This window comes from Microcebus murinus, chromosome 4 (assembly GCF_040939455.1).
Source record: "Microcebus murinus isolate Inina chromosome 4, M.murinus_Inina_mat1.0, whole genome shotgun sequence".
NCBI lineage: Eukaryota > Metazoa > Chordata > Mammalia > Primates > Cheirogaleidae > Microcebus > Microcebus murinus.
The window spans coordinates 3,378,329-3,396,059 of NC_134107.1; the positions used below are offsets into that span (position 1 = coordinate 3,378,329).

Sequence of the window (17,731 nt, forward strand, 5' to 3'; positions counted from 1 at the left end):
AGCGGTCTTCCGCTGGCGTCTGCCGGCCTCCCGGGCCTTGGCTGAGGCACCGCGTGGTACGAGAGGCAAAACGCCGGGGTTACCCCGCTTTCCCGCCTCGGTTTCCCCCGTGTACAGCCAGGCCCAGAGAGGAAACCCCGGCCGCCGCCGTGGCAACGACGGAATGAGGCTCAGAGCCAGCGGTGTGCAGGGGGGAGGCTTTATTTCACGGGGGAGGGGGGGCAGGGGGAGGGGTGGACAGCGGGTGGCAGGCGGGGCGGGAGGGGCTGGCACTCAGGCGGGGACTAGGCAGGGGGAGGGCGGCCCCCAGGCCTGCTGAGAAGGAGAAACTGAGGCTGGCCCTGGGCGAGACCTGACCCAGGAGGGTGGGGGCGGGGGAGGCGCAGGGTCTGCAGGGGTGAGGCCCCTCCCTGGGGCTGCGCGTGGGGCCCCGGCCGCACCTCGCGCTCCTCCCGCAGGGCCTCAGCGCCTCCTGCTCACTGGGCGCCAACGTGACCCCCCCATCCTGGCTGCCCCCAACCCGGGGGAGGGGCCGAGCCGGGGAGGGCAGGGGGGGGCTGGGGGAGTCGGGGAGCGCGGGGCGGGGTCCGTGGTGTGCAGAGGGGGTGGCAGCCACCCGGGCAGTCAGTTCCTGGCAGCAATGACCACAGAGAGAGCCACGCCCCCTAGGGCAACGGCAGTCGCCCCGAACAGCCACTTCCACGGGATAGACTGTGGGGGGCAAAGGGGAGAGGAGAGATGACCAGAGGGTGGTTAAGACTGGCCTCCGGAGCCTCAGCTGCCAACACGGCCCAAACAGGCCTCCCAGCAAATCACTGCCTGAGCATTCCTTTCATGCCTCCCGGCAAACTCCTACTCATACCGTGAAACCCAAACCAAATAACCCCTCCTTCAGGACACCTGGTCTTCTGCCCCGGAAGAGCCTCCACTCCCCACCCTGAGCCCTCCAGCTTCTGCCCTGGCTCTGGCCACACGGGGCTGGGGCCTCTCTGCATCCCTGACATTGCTCGGCACGGCCCAGTCACCGAGGACATCCGTGTTTGCAGAATGGACAAATTAACCTCTGCTGACCGTCCCCAGCCTTCCGGGAGCCCCCGCCCGCGCCCGCCAGCCCCGGCTCACCCAGGCGCCCTTGCCGGGACACTTGGCGGGCAGTCGGCTGGGGTTGCCCAGCATCTTCCGGTACAGGGCGGTCTCCGTGCTCCGCTGAGCCGCGTGTTTCTTCACCAGCTTCGAGAGCTCGGCGTGGATCGTCTGCGGGAGGGGCGTGAGCAGGCCGAGAGCAGCAGCGGCCGGCGACCGTCACCGCTCGGGCTCTGCCTCCTGGGGCCCTGGCTCACCCGGGCGCGGGCACTGCTGAGACCCGGGGGGCTGTCTGCCCCTTGCCCGGCTTTGCCGCTGACCCCGTCCCCCGGGAGGGCAGGTAGTCGGGGCCGAGCACAAGGCGGCCGGGAGGCGGGAGGGTTCCCGGAGGAAGGAGGACGCCGGGGCTGGTCAGCGGCTGGCTCTGTCCTCGGCCTCTGGGCCCACTGGCGGGGAGCCCAGGCCGACCCGGTGGCCGTCACCAGGGTCTCGGCAAGCCGGGCCAGGGCCCTTCCCGGGCGGGAAGCACCACCGGGAGCCACAGCAAGCCAGCCCTGGGGCAGAGCGCGAGGGACTCCCAGACAGGCCGGCAAGGGCAAGCCCCCGGGGCTCCCCCACCCCGCTCACCTTGTTGGAAGGTTCCAGCTTCAGGGCGGCCCTCAGGATGGGGATGGCCTCGCTGTACTCGCCTTGCTGAGCCAGCACCTGGGGAGAAGCGGCCGCGCCACGCTGGACCCACGCTGGGCCTCGCGCCCCCTGGGCAGGTCCGGCCCCCCCCCCGCACAGGCACAGGCCCCAGGCCCGGCTCCGGCAACAGCCCCGGGGTTCCGGCGTCCCCGCGCTGCTCCTGAGCCCCCCCCACGCCACCTCCCGCCCGGATGTGGGCCTTCCCCACGCGTCTGTCTCAGCCCCGGCCGCAGGTCCGGGCGCCCACCTCACCGGCCCCTCCCCTCACTGCCCCGGCCGCCTAGGGAGGCCGCCGCGTGGCCACTCCCGCCGCCTCGGCCACCGTGAGTGACGCAGGGCCAGGCGTGGGGAGATCCGGCCTGGCCTTTGCCGGCACCACGGGGAGACCTGAGTCTCTTTGCCAAGGGGGAAGAACGCAAGTCTGGGGCTTCTGGGAGCGGAGTGGAGGTGGGGTCGCCGCGGCCACCCTGAGAAAGGAGCCTGCCCGAGAGGGGAGGTCACGGCAGAGAGACACAGTGTCTCCGTGACGTCGCCAACGCCTGGATCCAGCCATGCCTGAAGCCAGATCCCCTGGACTCGGCCCCTGGATGAGCCACCAGTCCCTCCTTTCCCGCTTGAACCTGTCCGAGTGGGCTTCTGTCACCTTGAACCAGCAGGTCCAAACTCGCACGAGGCCACACAAACACCCAGCCCTGCGGCCCCCAGGAGCACTGCGGAGGCTTCAGAGACAGGGCGGCACCCTCTTGCTCCCATCTCTGAAGAACTCTGCACGCAACAGGTGCTTAATAAATGCTGACTGGAGAGACCAAGTGCTCAGGCCTCTCACAAACACGCCAGGGGACCCGGCATTTGTGCCTCGGTGTCCTCGGCTGCCACCCCCGCCCGACCCCTGACCCCCGCCCGACCCCTGACCCCCGCCCGACCCCTGACCCCCGCCCGACCCCCGACCCCCACCCGGGTCCTCACCAGGCTGTGAGGGCGAACGAAAACGGGGTGAGAACAGTTGAGACCAAGCCTACGCAGGCCGATTCACCCTGAGCACCCACTGTGTGCCCGGCCCCACTGTGTGCCCGGACGGGTGGGGCGAGAGAGGGACAAGCAGACGGCCTGGCGCCCCCAGGGCGTGAGTGACTGGGACTTGGCTTTTTACCCTGAGGGAGACGGGAGCCACGGAGGGCGATATGCGAGGAGCGTTCACCGCGGGCCAGAGGTGGGGACCCGAGACTCCGGGCTCGGCCCCGGCCGGCGACTTGCCGGGATCCCGGCTACCCCCGCTCCCGCGCCTGCGCGGCCCCCTCCCTGCGCGCCCCGGCGCCCCGGCGGCCGGCGCCCACCTTGCCCTTGCGGAAGAGCGCCTTGATGTTGTCGGGCTGGTGCTCGAGCACCAGGCTGCAGGAGCGCAGCGCGGCGCGGTAGTGGTCCAGCTTCAGCTGCGAGGCCGCCAGGTTGTTGAGGCACTTCACCTTCAGCTGCAGGAGCTGCTCCTCCTCCTCCAAGCTCATGTCCACTGCGGGCGGGGCGGGGACAGCGCTCAGCCGCCACCGAGCCCTGGCCCGCCAGCGCCTCCCCTCTGCGGGGGGGGCCGCCTTCCTCCCCGCTGGACCCCAGGCCGCTCTGGCCTCAGGTTCCCCACCTCTCCCACGGGACCCAGGGCCTGGACCCGGGGGAGGGGCTCGGGGACCGACAGCCGTCCAGGGTGCCCCCGTGCGGACGTCTCCGTGGTCTGGCTCGGGCCCACGTCCGGAGCGGACGCTGCCTGGGGGTCGGGGGCGGCCAGGCCATCCGCGCCACACCCGGACCCTTCTGCGACACCCTGGAGGGCCCCGGGGCTCCAGGTTTCCGGCGCCTTCTGGGGGGAGGGGGCGGGGGGGGTGGGGGGGTGGCGAGGCCCGGCCTGCCCGGCGCCCACCTTTGGCGCTGGAGGTGATGGCCTTGATGGCCAGGTCGTAGGAGTTGGCGGCCAGCACGAAGTCGGCGCGCTGGTAGTGCGCGTTGCCGCACTCGCGCTTGCGGTTGGCCAGGGCCACGCGCTCCTGTCCCGAGAGCGTCTCCAGGTCCGGCCCGTCCACCGCCGTCTTCAGGGTCACCTCCAGGCACAGGGCCGCGTGCGGGGGGATGTACGGGCTCCTGCTGGGGGGTGGGGGCGGCCGGGGGCGGCACTCAGACCTGGCGCCCCCCACGCCCCAACCCCAGACCTGCCAGGACACGGTGCTCCCAGCGTCCCGGGTCCGTCCCCGCTGCCCCCCGCCCGGGAGAGCGCCAGGGAGGCAACTCTCGCCATCCGGAGCTACGAGACCTGGCGAGCCAGCTCCCCTCCCAGAGCCTCGGTTTGCTCTTCTACGAAACTGACTGATGGGCCGGGCGCTGTGGCTCACGCCTGTCATCCCGGCACTCTGGGAGGCCGAGGCGGGAGGATCGCTCTAGGTCAGGAGTTCAAAACCAGCCTGAGCAAGAGTGAGACCCCGTCTCTACTATAAATAGAAAGAAATTAATTGGCCAACTAAAAAAAATATAGAAAAAATTAGCTGGGCACGGTGGTGCATGCCTGTAGTCCCAGCCACTTGGGAGGCTGAGGCAGGAGGATCGCTTGAGCCCAGGAGTTGGAGGTTGCTGTGAGCGAGGCTGATGCCACGGCACTCACTCTAGCCCGGGCAACAGAGTGAGACTCTGTCTCAAAAAAAATAAAATAAAAATAAAAATACATAGAAAAAAATGAGCCGGGCATGGTGGCGCATGCCTGTAGCCCCAGCTACCCGGGAGGCTGAGGCAGGAGGATCGCTTGAGCCCAGGAGTCTGAGGCTGCTGTGAGGGAGGCTGACGCCATGGCACTCACCCTAGCCCGGGCAACAGAGCGACACTCTGTCTCAAAAAAATAAATAAATAAATAAAAATGAATAAAACGGGCCGGTGGCTGGGGCGAGCCGAAGGGGACGCCCGCCCTGCCCGCGCCGGCTCTCACCTGCCCTGGGGGCCGTAGCAGTACTTGGAGTCAGCAGTGACCATGGCCGTCTCCCCCACGTCCATGAGCGGGACGCTGAGATCCAGGGCCTGGGGGGGCACAGGGAGGGGATCAGGCAGGCCCAGCCCCCGCGTGGTGCCCCAGCCCCGCCCCGCCCCGCCCCGCCCCCACCTGGATGACGTCGCAGTCGCCCAGGGTGAACACCAGCTCCGGCTCCTCCTGCACCCGCGTGCCGTTCTCCAGCGACGTCTGCAGCTGCACCGTGACCACCTGGCCCTGGCCGGGGCGGCTGGAGCCGGGCGGCCCCGGGACCAGCGTCTTCTTCCTCAGCAGCCCGTTCCCTACCAGGGGCCGGGAACGTGCAGCCGGTCACCCGGCGGCCCAGGCGGGCGCCTGCTCCCCCGAGCACCCCGTCCCCCACCCCGAACTCTGCCCACCCGCCAGCCCAGAGGGGACAGCCTAAAACTGGGGCGCAAACCCAGTGTCCAACGTCCCCTTCTGCTGCCAAGTGGGCAGGGGACCCCCGGCTGCCGGACACTGGGCAGGACAGGACCCAGGCCAGGTGACAATGCTGGAGCTGGGGCCGGGCGCGGCGGCTCACGCCTGTCATCCTAGCACTCTGGGAGGCCGAGGCGGGAGGATCGCTCAAGGTCATAAGCTCGAAATCAGCCTGAGCAAGAGCGAGACCCCGTCTCTACTATAAATAGAAAGAAATTAATTGGCCAACTAAAAGTACATAGAAAAAATTAGCCGGGCATGGTGGCGCATGCCTGTAGTCCCAGCTACTCAGGAGGCTGAGGCAGGAGGATCGCTTGAGCCCAGGAGTTTGAGGTTGCTGTGAGCGAGGCTGACGCCACGGCACTCACTCTAGCCCGGGCAACAAAGCGAGACTCTTGTCTCAAAAAAAAAAAAAAAAAATGCTGGTGCTGGGAACAGTGAACACTGGCTGGTCTGCTTGTTTTAAGAAAATCAAAGTGCTCAAGAGATTCAGGGGGAGGAGGATCCCAAGTTCAAGCCCAGCCTGGGCAAAAGAGCGAGACTCCCCACCCCCCCATCTCCAAAAAATCTGAGGCTCAGAGAGGAAAGATCTTTGGATTCAAATCATAGCCCCTGGGCCATCTGGGCCTCAGTTTACCTAGCCGTAAAACAGGGTGGCCACGGGACCTCCTGGTGGCACCCGGTGGGCGTCTGTGTGGCTGGCAGGGCACCTGTGACACCGCGCGTCTCTACCAGAGCGCCATGCGCGCTGCCCGCGACAGGAACCCGGAGCCAAAGAGTGGCGAGCAGCAGCAGCCCTGGCCCCACCACCCCGACCGCGAGACCTGCGCGGTTCTCTCGGCCGCCGCGGCCGGCCTTCCTGCTCGCGCCGCAAGCGGCCACGGCAACGGCCACAGCCAACACGGGCGGAGCACCGGGCAGAAGGCCCGGCGCCCTCGCAAACACACCCAGGGGCCCCACGGCGACAACGCCCGCTGCCATCCCTCGGCCGGCGCCGGGGTCGATCTGCCGCTAGCGCCGCCATCTAACAAGCAGCGCAGAGAAGGCAGGCGACTTGGCCCAGGACACACAGCCCGGTCTCCCGGGGGAATGCCGAGGAGCTGGCGGAGAGGGAGCCTCAGCGCAGCGAGGGCTGGACCGGCGGGGCCGTCACTCTGACGTGGCCTGTGGTCGCTCTCGTTCCCACGTTTACCCGTGTTCCGGGACGCGCCGTCGGGTCTAGCCCACAAATCTGAGCGGACTCTAGCCGGAGAGTTTGGAAAACTGCGATGTGTCCATCCCCATTCCGAAATAGCCTAGGATATTCCAATTTCTAAGTGTGCTGCTCTCCACCGTCAATACGCACCCTCCCGGCCAGCCTGGGAGCCACCAAACCATGGAGACCGCGTCTCTACCGAAAACAGAAAGATCAGCCGGGCGCGGCGGCGTGTGCCTGCAGTCCCAGCTACTCCGGAGGCTGAGGCGGGAGGATCGCCTCAGCCCGGGAGGTTAAGGTTGCGGTGAGCTGTCGTGATACCCACTGCTCTCTAGCCAGGACGACAAAGCAACACCCTGTCAGCACCCAGCCACTGTCGACACAACGAGACCGGCCACGTGGCTGGGTCCTCTCCGGACAGCCGCATGTGAACGCGGTGCCAGCCTCGTGCTCAGAAGGGGCGCAGGGCAGCTCCCACTCTCACCACCGGCAGGAAAGAACGGCTTCCCAAACTCTAGAATAGCCAGGGAGGCTGTGTGACCTCGGGCAAGGGCCTTCGCCTCTCTGAGCCTCAGTTTCCCCGTCTGTAAAATGGGGATACCCTGGGAATCACGTCTCGGGGCTGCTGTGAGGACCAGATAAGATGCTGCAGAGGCTTGGCGCAGAACCAGCGCTCGGGAAGGGTTACCTGGTATCATTCTCAGGAGCGGTAAGATTAGCAGTGGTGGTGGCATTAGTCGTGACGTTTCTGGTGGTTTTTTTTTTTTGAGACAGAGTCTCGCTTTGTTGCCCAGACTAGAGTGAGTGCTGTGGCGTCAGCCTCGCTCACAGCAACCTCCAACTCCTGGGCTCCAGTGATCCTCCTGCCTCAGCCTCCCGAGTAGCTGGGACTACAGGCATGTGCCACCATGCCCGGCTAATTTTTTCTATACATATTAGTCGGCCAATTAATTTCTTTCTATCTATAGTAGAGACGGGGTCTCACTCTTGCTCAGGCTGGTTTAGAACTCCTGACCTCAAGCGATCCTCCTGCCTCGGCCTCCCAGAGTGCTAGGATTACAGGTGTGAGCCGCCGCGCGGCTGACATCTCTGGTCTTTTCCCAGTGTCACTGTTCTTTGACACTGCTGGCGGAGCAGGGCCAGTCCCACCGGTCACAGCCGTGGCGTTGTATCACCACTCGCGTGTGCAGCAGCAACCCGTGGTATGTTAGGTGTCGGCACTGCACGTATGGCGACCCGTTTTCCACGGAGTGCTAACGTTTTCTTGTTTTCAGAGTAGCCGTGCGGAGGTACAGGGCCAGGCCACGAGTGTGGGTTCTCGCGGGACTCCTCTGAGCATGTGCAACACTAACGAGTGAGCGCCCTGAACCGGCCAGAGGGCCAGACGGAACATGACACTCCCCAGGACTACGAGACCCCAGGACACGCCTTTCAAGGGGCAAGACCCCCCCCCCAGTCGCATAAATGCTGAGAAAAGCCAGTGCGGGGAGGGGCGCTGCTGACGCCCTGGCGTGCTGGGGCTGTGTGGCTCTGGGCAGGTGACTCAGCCTCTCTGGGCCGCCGCACGTTGTGCGTGCGCGTGCATGGAAACGAACGGGGCTCACAGACACCAAGTGTCTCTCAAGCGGTCTTCGCCTGTGGCTGGCAGTTGCCGTGGTTACCACGTGTCACTTTCACCCCTCACAGCAGAGATGGGGAAATGAGGCTGGGGGGTGGGGGGAACAAAGAGGGCCGGGGCCGAAGCCGCCCCCGAGCCCGAGCCGTCTGGGCCCCGCTGGGCGAACCCTCCGGGCCCCTGCTCCTTACCCAGGATGTCCAGCCACTCCTCCGGGGCGGGGGCCGGGGCCGGCTCGGGCTCCATGGCAGCGAGGAACTCTCGGGCCAGGGCCCCCGGCTGCTGTTCGGCCTCCTCCGGCGGGGGCTGCCCCATGTCCTCGAGCGGCGGCAGCTCACTCAGGTCATCCTCCTCCTCTTCCTCCTCCTCCTCTTCCTCCTCGCCCTCTGCATCCTCGACCCCATCCAGCACCTCGAAGTCCTCCAGCGGCGGGGCCCCGGCAGGCGGCGGGGCGGTGGGCTCAGAGGGCTCGGCGCAGGATGCCATGCTGCTGGGGGCACGGGAATCGGCCCTGGGGAGCGGGAGGCACGGGGGTAAGAGCCCCACCCCCACCCGGCCACGGGGCGTCCTCCCCGCGCCCACTCCCCACCCTGCAGATCACGGCTGTGTGACTCAGGGGCCCCAGCCCTCGGTTTCACAGGTGTAGGGGATCCCAACAACCCCAGCTCCCTGGGAGGCATCGACCCACGCGTCAAGGCCCGGGCATCAGGCTCAAGCAGAATCAGCTATTACTAGAGCTAATCATTATTTAACGTTTATAAACACCCCAGGAAGTAGGGTACATCCCCCCAACATTCTGCAGAAAAAGAAGTGAAGGCCAGAGGGGGCCACAGCCATTTTGCCCAAGGTCACAGAGCAAGCCAAAGGCAAAGGCAGGATTGGAACCTGGGCCTCTAGACCCTCGGGTTTTAACTCACTCAATGCCGAGGAGGAGTGCTGGGAATTTTTTGGAGGGGACAGGCCCTGAGGCCCTGGGGAAGCCATTTTTAGGGCCACTGGGCCACTTGGGCAATTTAATCTTTCCCCCGGGGGTTCCCATCTCCAGCTGCCCCTTCTCCGAAGGGGAGCCCCCTCCCAGCAGCGCCGGCCCTAACCACCCACAAACCCAAAAACCTTTTACCTTCCATACACTGCCTCTAACACCACTCCCCGAACCCCAATGTCAGGGACCCAGGCCAAAGCCTGGGAGCCCTTCCTCCTCTCATCAAGGTCTCCCTCCCAGCCCCTGAAAGCAGCCTCCTTTGCGGGAGGGGACCAGATCCCACCGGTTCTGCTTCTTCCTTGCCCCAGGCCTGTGGGGAGCCCCTAGCCCGGGCTGTGCCCCCCGCGCACCCACCCGTCTCCCCAGGCCCCAAGCGCAGAGGCGGTGCAGCCGTCATCCCAACGCGCAGCATCCCGCACCTTAACCTTCACCTGCCTGCTCCTTTCGGGCTCGGGCCCCATTTTCGGGGACCCTCCCGGCTCCCCCCCCAGTCCCCCGACCCTAACCCGCCCCCCCCCCCCCCCCGTCAACACTCTGGCTGTGTCCCCAGACGCCCCTCTCCCGATCCCGCCGCACCCTGCGCCCCGCGGACGCCCCCCGCCCCGGCCTGCGCCCCCCGCGCCCCGATACCCAGGCCCCCAACGCCCCACGCCCGTCTGACGCCACCAGCCCGGGGCCCCGGACCCCGCACCTCCCGGGCACCCCCGGCCCTGCGCGTCTCCGCCGGCAGTGCCCCCCGCCGCACGCCCTCCGCCCCCGGAACCCCAGCCCGGCCGCCGCCGCCCGGCCGCGCCCCCGCGGGCGCCCCCCGCCCCGCGAGCCCCCCGCTCGCCGCCCCCGCGGCCCTCGCCCCGCCCAACGGCCGGAACCGCCGCCGCGCCGGCCCCCGGACCGACCCGGGCCCGGGCGGCGGCCTCGGCCCCCCCGGCGGCGCGGGACACGTGCCTCGGGCTCCGGGACCCCAGCCTGGGGTCCTGCGCCCCTCCCCGCCCCCAGCCCCGGCCGCCGCGCCTCGGGAACCAGGTCCGGCCGCCCGGCCCCGCCCCCCGCCGCTCCCATTGGCCGCCGCCGCCGAGACCGCCACGCCCATTGGCTCGCGCGCACGTCCGTCCGGGACGCCGGCGCCGCCCCCTTCCTGCTCGGCTCCCTGGGACGTTCTTAAAGGGGCAGACGCCTCCGGGCCACCGGCGGCGGGGGCGGGGGGCTCTAGGCCGGACCCCGAGCGCGAGCCGGCGCCCGCGCAGCCGGCGCGACTCCCGGCCCCCGGCGGGGCTCCCTCCTGCCCGCCTGCAGGATGGGGATGGGCACCCCCATCCACGCACTCTCACCTTCGGGGCTGTCGGGAGGGCGGCGCTAACGGCGCTTCCGTGCGGAGCCCAAGCTCGCGGGTCAGGGCAGCTCGGGGACGGCCGAGCAGCCCTCCCCACGGCCCCACGCAGGGCAGTGCACCCGAGGGCCCACGGGGCAGCGACGTGCCCAGGGGCACACAGAAACCTGCCCCCACCCCACCCCCACGTGGCCTAATTCCCTGCAGGTTGCCTGGCGCATACAGGAGGCGCTCAATAACAGCCAGGCTGGCGGCTGAGCGGGCGTGCAGGCCCGCTGGGAGGAGTCCGACCTCCACGCAGCCTCTGGCCGAGGGTGATAAGGGCCCCACGGGCCCCACGAGAAAGTGGCATCCTCGATTAAATTGGTTTTTATGGATCCTGATTTGAAGCTGGGGACGCTTGCTCCCGTCTCACTCTGTTTTCTTTCCCAGCGGTTACCCCCTTCCAGAAGGATCCTGTCACTCTTTAGCTTCCGGGTCCCCCCCACACACACACCCTGCCCCATCCTCGCAAGAATGTTTGCCTGTTTTGTGCTCGGCACCTCCTTCAACCATGCCTGGCACCTATGGGAGCTCAAGTGAGTGAGTGAGTGAATGAATGAATGAATGAATGGGTCCAACACTAGGTTTTGGAGGTAGCTAACTTGTCAGCTTGCCTTCTAAGGAAGCCCTCCCAGACCTCCCCAAGGCAAAGCGGGGTGCCCCGCCTGGCACGATGACCCTCGACTTCATAACTCACTTACTCGCAGCTGTGCCATCATTCCTTCCGTGCCCCGCCCGCCAGACTGGAAGACCCCAAAGCCTGGGAAGGCTCTGCTGTTGTTATTGCAGCCTGCACGGTGCATGGCAGAAAATGGGGGAGGCTGGACTCACTGTGGAAGGGAGGGAGGCAGGCTGGTCAGGCTGGAGGCAGCCGGATCATGTGAGGAGTCCCCCTGGGAAGGGGCATCAAATAAGCTGTGGGCCAGTCCAGGTTCTGAGGGGACCTGGACTACTCCCCGTCCATCTCTGAACCCCGGTGTCTTAATCCGCACAGTGGGGTGACCTGCCCATCCCTGTGCATCTGTGTTGCAGGGGCTGGAGGAACTGCAGGAAACAACAACGCTGATAAAATAAACAAACAATGAACTACTATAATAGCACCAGCAACAGTAAGAGTAATCACTGGCACTCACTGAGCGGATATCACAAACACTCTATGCAGCCTGGGACCGGCGGCTCACGCCTGTCATCCTGGCACTCTGGGAGGCCGAGGCGGGCGGATGGCTCAAGGTCAGGAGTTCAAAACCAGCCTGAGCAAAAGCGAGACCCCGTCTCTACCAAAAATAGAAAGAAATTAATTGGCCAACTAAAAAAATATATAGAAAAAATTAGCCGGGCATGGTGGCGCGTGCCTGTAGTCCCAGCTACTCGGGAGGCTGAAGCAGGAGGATCACTTGAGTCCAGGAGTTGGAGGTTGACACCATGGCACTCTAGCCAGGGCAACAGAGTGAGACTCTGTCTAAAAAAAAAAAAACACTCTATGCACATTGAATCCTCCCTTATGAGATAAATACTCTGTTTGGAGGCCGCACGAATGACTGCACAGAGGTGCAATTGTGGTGCCTTCCTGGTGAACTGAACTCGTTGTTACGATGAGCTCCACCTTATTTCTGTGAGTTTTGCTATACATCAGACTTTGTCTTGTCACTTCTCAGCCTTTTCGCTAAGATCAAGGAGCCGGTGGACTCTGTCTGATATTAAGAAATTCACACTCCTCTTTAGATTCTTGTAACTGTATCATATGTAATAGTATCACTTTTTCTACATTTTGGTCAAATAAATTTTTGCATAAACTAAAAAAATGATCACACGCCCATTCTCCCTGGCTTGTGTTTACTATGCTCCACTCTTTTCCACTTTTTTATTTTCCACTTTCTGGACGCTATATATGGAAGCATATTCCCCACAATATGAGAACATTGTACATGTGTCTCTTGGAAGCAACAGAGATTTGGGTTTTCCCTTTTGATCCAGTCTGCTCATCTTTGTCTTTTTTTCTTTTTTTTTTTTTGAGACAGAGTCTCACTCTGTTGTCCGGGCTACAGTGCTGTGGCATCAGCCTCGCTCACAGCAACCTCAGACTCCTGGGCTCAAGGGATCCTCCTGCCTCAGCCTCCCGAGTAGCTGGGACTACAGGCATGCGCCACCATGCCCGGCTAAGTTTTTCTATATATATATGTTGGCCAATTAATTTCTTTCTATTTATAGTAGAGACGGGGTCTCGCTCTTGCTCAGGCTGGTTTTGAACTCCTGACCTTGAGCGATCCGCCTGCCTCGGCCTCCCAGAGAGCTAGGATTATAGGCGTGAGCCACCATGCCCGGCCTAGATGGGTGTGTTTGGTAAGACTCTTATTATCTTCATTTTATAGATAGAGAAACTGAGGCACAGAGAGGTTAATTACTTTGTTTGAAGTAACAGCAATGAAGGGCAAGATAGGCCAGGTCCCTTCCCCTGCTGAGTCTCTATTCCATCCAGGGGAGCTGGATGTCCCATAGTCACACAGATAACTATTTAATTGCAGCTGTGATAGAGCCATGTAGGAAATAAAACTGAAAGCAGTGGCAGAGAAAGGCTTCCAATCCCCAAACTTGATCCTCCCCTCCCCCCAGAGTTCCCATCACTTCCTACCCTCTCTTTTTTTTTTTTTTTTTTGAGACAGAGTCTCACTCTGTTGCCCTGTCTACAGTGCCCTGGCGTCAGCCTCGCTCACAGCAACCTCAAACTCCTGGGCTCAAGCAATCCTCCTGCCTCAGCCTCCCCCCAAGTAGCTGGATCTACAGGCGTGTGCCACCATGCTTGGCTAATTTTTTCTATATATATTTTTTAGTTGGCCAATTAATTTCTATTTTTTAGTAGACACGGGGTCTCGCTCTTGCTCAGGCTGGTTTAGAACCCCTGACCTTGAGTGATCCACCCGCCTTGGCCTCCCAGAGTGCTAGGATGACAGGCGTGAGCCGCCACGCCCGGCCCTGCCCTCTCGAACACACAGAGGGAAACATTGTCTTGTCTCCAATCTACTGTGTACAGAGCATCTGGGGCCAGCCGAGTCCCGTCTGGCCTTGCCGTGCAGCCCCCATCCCCTCCAGGACCCTCATAAATGTTTCCCGGCCTCCAGCAGAGCCTCCTTTCAGGCACCCACTGAAAACCTTGGTTTCTCCAGCCCGGGCCTCTCCTGCCACAGCCTGCAGCCAGAGCCATGGTTCTGCTTTTCCCAACAGCCCCCACCCCAGCGCCCCCTCTCGGCACCGCTGCTGCCTGGCTCCCCGATTCTTACAAGGATCAGGTCCACACTGCGTCCTTTCCCACCATCCTGCCTTTACTCTGGCGATTCTGCCAGCCCTGAAGGCTTGTCCCTTCCTAGGAAGCTCCTACTCCTACCTCAAAGCCCCATCCAGACGTTACCTGCCTCCTTGCAACTTTCCTTGCCCCTAAAGTGAGCCCTCACACCCCGCTCCTCAGGGTCCCCCAGCCTTAGCCCTCTCCCCTCTCTCAGCAGTGAGCCCAGGGGGCTGAGGGTGTCTGCTTCTGACACTGCTGCCCTCCTTCTCCAGGGCAGGCAGGGACTGGGAACTCTCTGGATCCCCCCGAATATGGGCCACACCCAGAGGAGACTGAACAATTTCTTTTTTTTTTTGAGACAGAGTCTCACTTTGTTGCCCAGGCTAGAGTGAGTGCCGTGGCGTCAGCCTAGCTCACAGCAACCTCAAACTCCTGGGCTCGAGTGATCCTTCTGCCTCAGCCTCCCGGGTAGCTGGGACTACAGGCATGCGCCACCATGCCCGGCTAATTTTTTATATATATATCAGTTGGCCAATTAATTTCTTTCTATTTATAGTAGAGACGGGGTCTCGCTCTTGCTCAGGCTGGTTTTGAACTCCTGACCTTGAGCAATCCGCCCGCCTCGGCCTCCCAAGAGCTAGGATTACAGGCGTGAGCCACAGCGCCCGGCCTGAACAATTTTTAAAAAGGGTTGCACTAAATATGTAACAATCGTGGCCCTCGCTGAGTTTTCCATGAACGAAGGCAGCAGCGTGTGGGAGTGACAGCACCTACGGCCAGCGGACTGCCAGCGGACTGCGTGCCAGGCGCCGTCCTAGGGGTTTCATCTGCACGAATCCACAAGGGTAACCTTGCCCAAGCCCATCTAGCTAGCATCTGACAGACACGGACCTCAACTCAGATATGTCCAGTTCCAGGGCTCTTAAACAGTCTTCCACGTGGCCTGAGAAATCCTGTGGGCACCTTCCAAGCTCTCCACAACCTTCAGAGGTACACGCCGAGACCACCCAGACGCACGTTAACGCACGGAGCCCCAGAGCAGGTACATACGGAATACACAGGCCGGGCGCGGTGGCTCACGCCTGGCATCCCAGCACTCTGGGAGGCCGAGGCGGGAGGATCGCTCAAGGTCAGGAGTTCAAAACCAGCCTGAGCAAGAGGGAGACCCCGTCTCTACTATAAATAGAAAGAAATTAATTGGCCAACTAATATATATAGAAAAAATCAGCCGGGCATGGTGGTGCATGCCTGTAGTCCCAGCCACTCAGGAGGCTGAGGCAGGAGGATCACTTGAGCCCAGGAGTTTGAGGTTGCTGTGATTGAGACTGACGCCACGGCACTCACTCTAGCCTGGGCGACAGAGTGAGACTCTGTCTCAAAAAAAAAAAAAAAAAAATAGAATACACAACATGCTGACATCATAGGCTATCTGTAACTTATAACGATTAATTACAAACATTTATTGGGCAATTCCTATTTGCCCCTTTTTGTTCATGAATTTAACCTGGATTATCCCACTTAAAAGTGTATCCTCAGGCTGGGCCCGGTGGCTCACGCCTGTAATCCTAGCACTCTGGGAGGCCGAGGCGGGAGGATCGCTCGAGGTCAGGAGTTCGAAACCAGCCTGAGCAAGAGCGAGACCCCGTCTCTACTATAAATAGAAAGAAATTAATTGGCCAACTAATATATATAGAAAAAATGAGCTGGGCATGGTGGCGCATGCCTGTAGTCCCAGCTACTCGGGAGGCTGAGGCAGGACGATTGCTTGAGCCCAGGAGTCTGAGGTTGCTGTGAGCCAGGCCGACGCCACGGCACTCACTCTAGCCTGGGCAACAGAGCGAGACTCTGTCTCAAAAAAAAAAAAGAAAAAGTGTATCCTCGTATCAGTATGAACTCCTGGTTTTTAGCATATAAACAGAGCGATAGATACAGAAGTAAATATACATGGCTAAGCATGGGTTAGTAGACGTGCACGTATTTTCCTTTTCACTTTTTAGAGATGGGGTCTCGCTAATGTTACCTAGGCTGGCGTGCAGTGGCCATTCACACAGGTGCGAAGATAGCACACTGCAGCCTCGAATTCTCAAGCCTCAGCCTGCTGAGCAGCTGGAAATACAGGTGCGCAGGTGCGCCACCATGCCTGGCTTATTTTCCAGCTCTGACTGCTGTCCTATACCTAGAAGCAGTGACACCCCATCAGCAATGAGCACATAGAGCACCCATGTCTTGGTTTCTAAATACCACCCTTCAAACAAAGGAACAAGGCTCCTTGAAAAAAGGACTGATTCCAGCAAGGAACATGGAACACCTTGTGGTGCCAAAAGGAAAGAAGTGCTCAGTGGGCTGGGTGGATGTGGTGGCTCAGGTGCATAATCACAGCGATTTAGGAGGCTGAGGTGGGAGGATGGCTTGAGCCCAGGAGTTCAAGGTTACAGTGAACTGTGATTGTGCCACTGCTCTCTAGCCTGGGTGACAGAGACTCTGTCTCTAAAAAACAAAAACAAATTCCACCAGTTCATACTGCTATTAACACTTGAATAAATACACAATGGGAAAGAATGTACAGCCCTTGTCTACAGAGTTCCAATTAATAATTAATAGAGAATCACTATGAGCTGAACACCGCAGTAATAATGGTTAACAGCAAGAACCACGGATGAATCCTAAAATTAATGGGTGAAAAACATGATTAAAAAAACATGGTGTCTGGCCAGGCAGGGTGGCTCACGTCTGCCATCCTAGCACTCTGGGAGGCCGAGGCGGGCAGATCACTTGAGGTCAGGAGTTCTAAACCAGCCTGAGCAAGAGCAAGACCCGTCTCTACTATAAATAGAAAGAAATTAATTGGCCAATATATATATAGAAAAAAAACTAGCCAGGCATGGTGGTGCATGCCTGTAGTCCCAGCTACTCCGGAGGCTGAGGCAGGAGGATCACTTGAGCCCAGGAGGTTGAGGTTGCTGTGAGCTAGGCTGACTCCACGGCACTCACTGTAGCCCGGGCAACAGAGCGAGACTCTGTCTCAAAAACAAAACAAAACAAAAAAAGACATGTCCTCAGCTAGGCGCGGAGGCTCGCGTCTGCCATCCCAGCACTCTGGGAGGCCCAGGCAGGCGGATGGCTCGAGGTCAGGAGTTCCAAACCAGCCTGAGCAAGAGCGAGACCCCGTCTCTACTAAAAAATAGAAAGAAATTAATTGGCCTAATTGAAACAAAAAACATATAGGAAAAATGAGCCGGGCATGGTGGCCGGGCATGCCTGTAGTCCCAGCTACTCGGGAGGCTGAGGCAGGAGGATCGCTTGAGCCCAGGAGTTTGATTTGAAGCTGCAGTGAGCTAGGCTGACGCCACGGCAGTGTGTAGCTCAGGCAACCGAGCAAGACTCTTGCCTCAAAAACAAAACAAAACAAAGCATGGTCTCTTTAAGTATCTTCCCACAAGATGCTTAAGTTGCAAAGGGGAAAATGGTAACTTTGCAGCCGAGAAGCCGGGAGACGCTGCCTTAGGGTCGATATCACACGGGTAATGAAACACGCCAACATCCCAGGCCTCCCGACGGGATGCGCTGGGCAGGGCTGAAAACCGGGCCTGCCTGTGTTACCCCTGCCCCACACGCGCAGCCCGGTCCCACCCCGAGGAGGTACCCGGCAAGCACACACACTGACCGACGTTCTGCAAAGCCGGCACTCTGCGAAACGATAAAGAAGAGGAAAAGCAAGACAAGTGCCACACCACGAGGAGCACCCAGCAGGCACGGCTGCCCAAATGCAAGGCGGCGCCCCGGAGGGGGCCCAGCACCAAAGCGGAGCAGACATTTTTGAGCCTAGGTGCGTCTGAGTCCTGGCGCGGAGAGCAAGACACCTGGCTTAGCGTCGGCCACAGACCACTGGAGCGTTTACGACCTTGGGGTGGGGGGGGGGAGGCGTGCCTGCCGCCTCGGGCCTCAGTCTTACCATCTATAAAATGGGACGCGTCTCCCAGCCTTTCCCCCTTCCGGGCTGCGTCGAAACGCGGGTTTTTTTTTTCCGGGAACTGCGCAGGCGCGGGAGGGGCCCGCTTGATTG

The 17,731-nt window shown here is 61.5% G+C and overlaps 1 protein-coding gene across 5 annotated transcripts; it reads right to left on the reverse strand.

Annotated features, from left to right (window-relative positions):
• Positions 1-191: 191 nt before the first annotated feature.
• FKBP8 (FKBP prolyl isomerase 8) lies at positions 192-17,708 on the reverse strand. Of its 5 annotated transcripts, none has more exons than XM_076001546.1 (9): positions 17,621-17,708; positions 8,229-8,548; positions 4,901-5,070; positions 4,730-4,818; positions 3,680-3,897; positions 3,105-3,277; positions 1,711-1,788; positions 1,123-1,254; positions 192-711 (listed from the first exon to the last, which is right to left on the reverse strand). In XM_076001546.1, exons 2-9 carry the CDS (start codon positions 8,521-8,523, stop codon positions 625-627), a joined length of 1,242 nt encoding a protein of 413 aa, XP_075857661.1. In that variant the 5' UTR covers positions 8,524-8,548; positions 17,621-17,708; the 3' UTR covers positions 192-624. The 5 variants fall into 5 exon arrangements, with proteins under 5 accessions (XP_075857661.1, XP_075857659.1, XP_075857660.1 ...); XM_076001544.1 differs by having other exon boundaries at positions 3,680-3,900; XM_076001545.1 differs by lacking the exon at positions 17,621-17,708 and adding an exon at positions 11,220-11,339 and having other exon boundaries at positions 3,680-3,900.
• Positions 17,709-17,731: the final 23 nt, after the last annotated feature.

What these genes read in the sequence shown, in the direction of transcription:
- FKBP8 (XM_076001544.1), bottom strand. Translation starts at nt 8,523, where the DNA reads ATGGCATCCTGCGCCGAGCCCTCTGAGCCCACCGCCCCGCCGCCTGCC. An exon ending in CATCACCTCCAGCGCCAAAG is followed by an intron (nt 3,278 to 3,679) that starts GTGGGCGCCGGG and finishes CCCCGCCCGCAG; the next exon opens with TGGACATGAGCTTGGAGGAG. An exon ending in CGCTCTTCCGCAAGGGCAAG is followed by an intron (nt 1,789 to 3,104) that starts GTGGGCGCCGGC and finishes GCTTCTCCCCAG; the next exon opens with GTGCTGGCTCAGCAAGGCGA.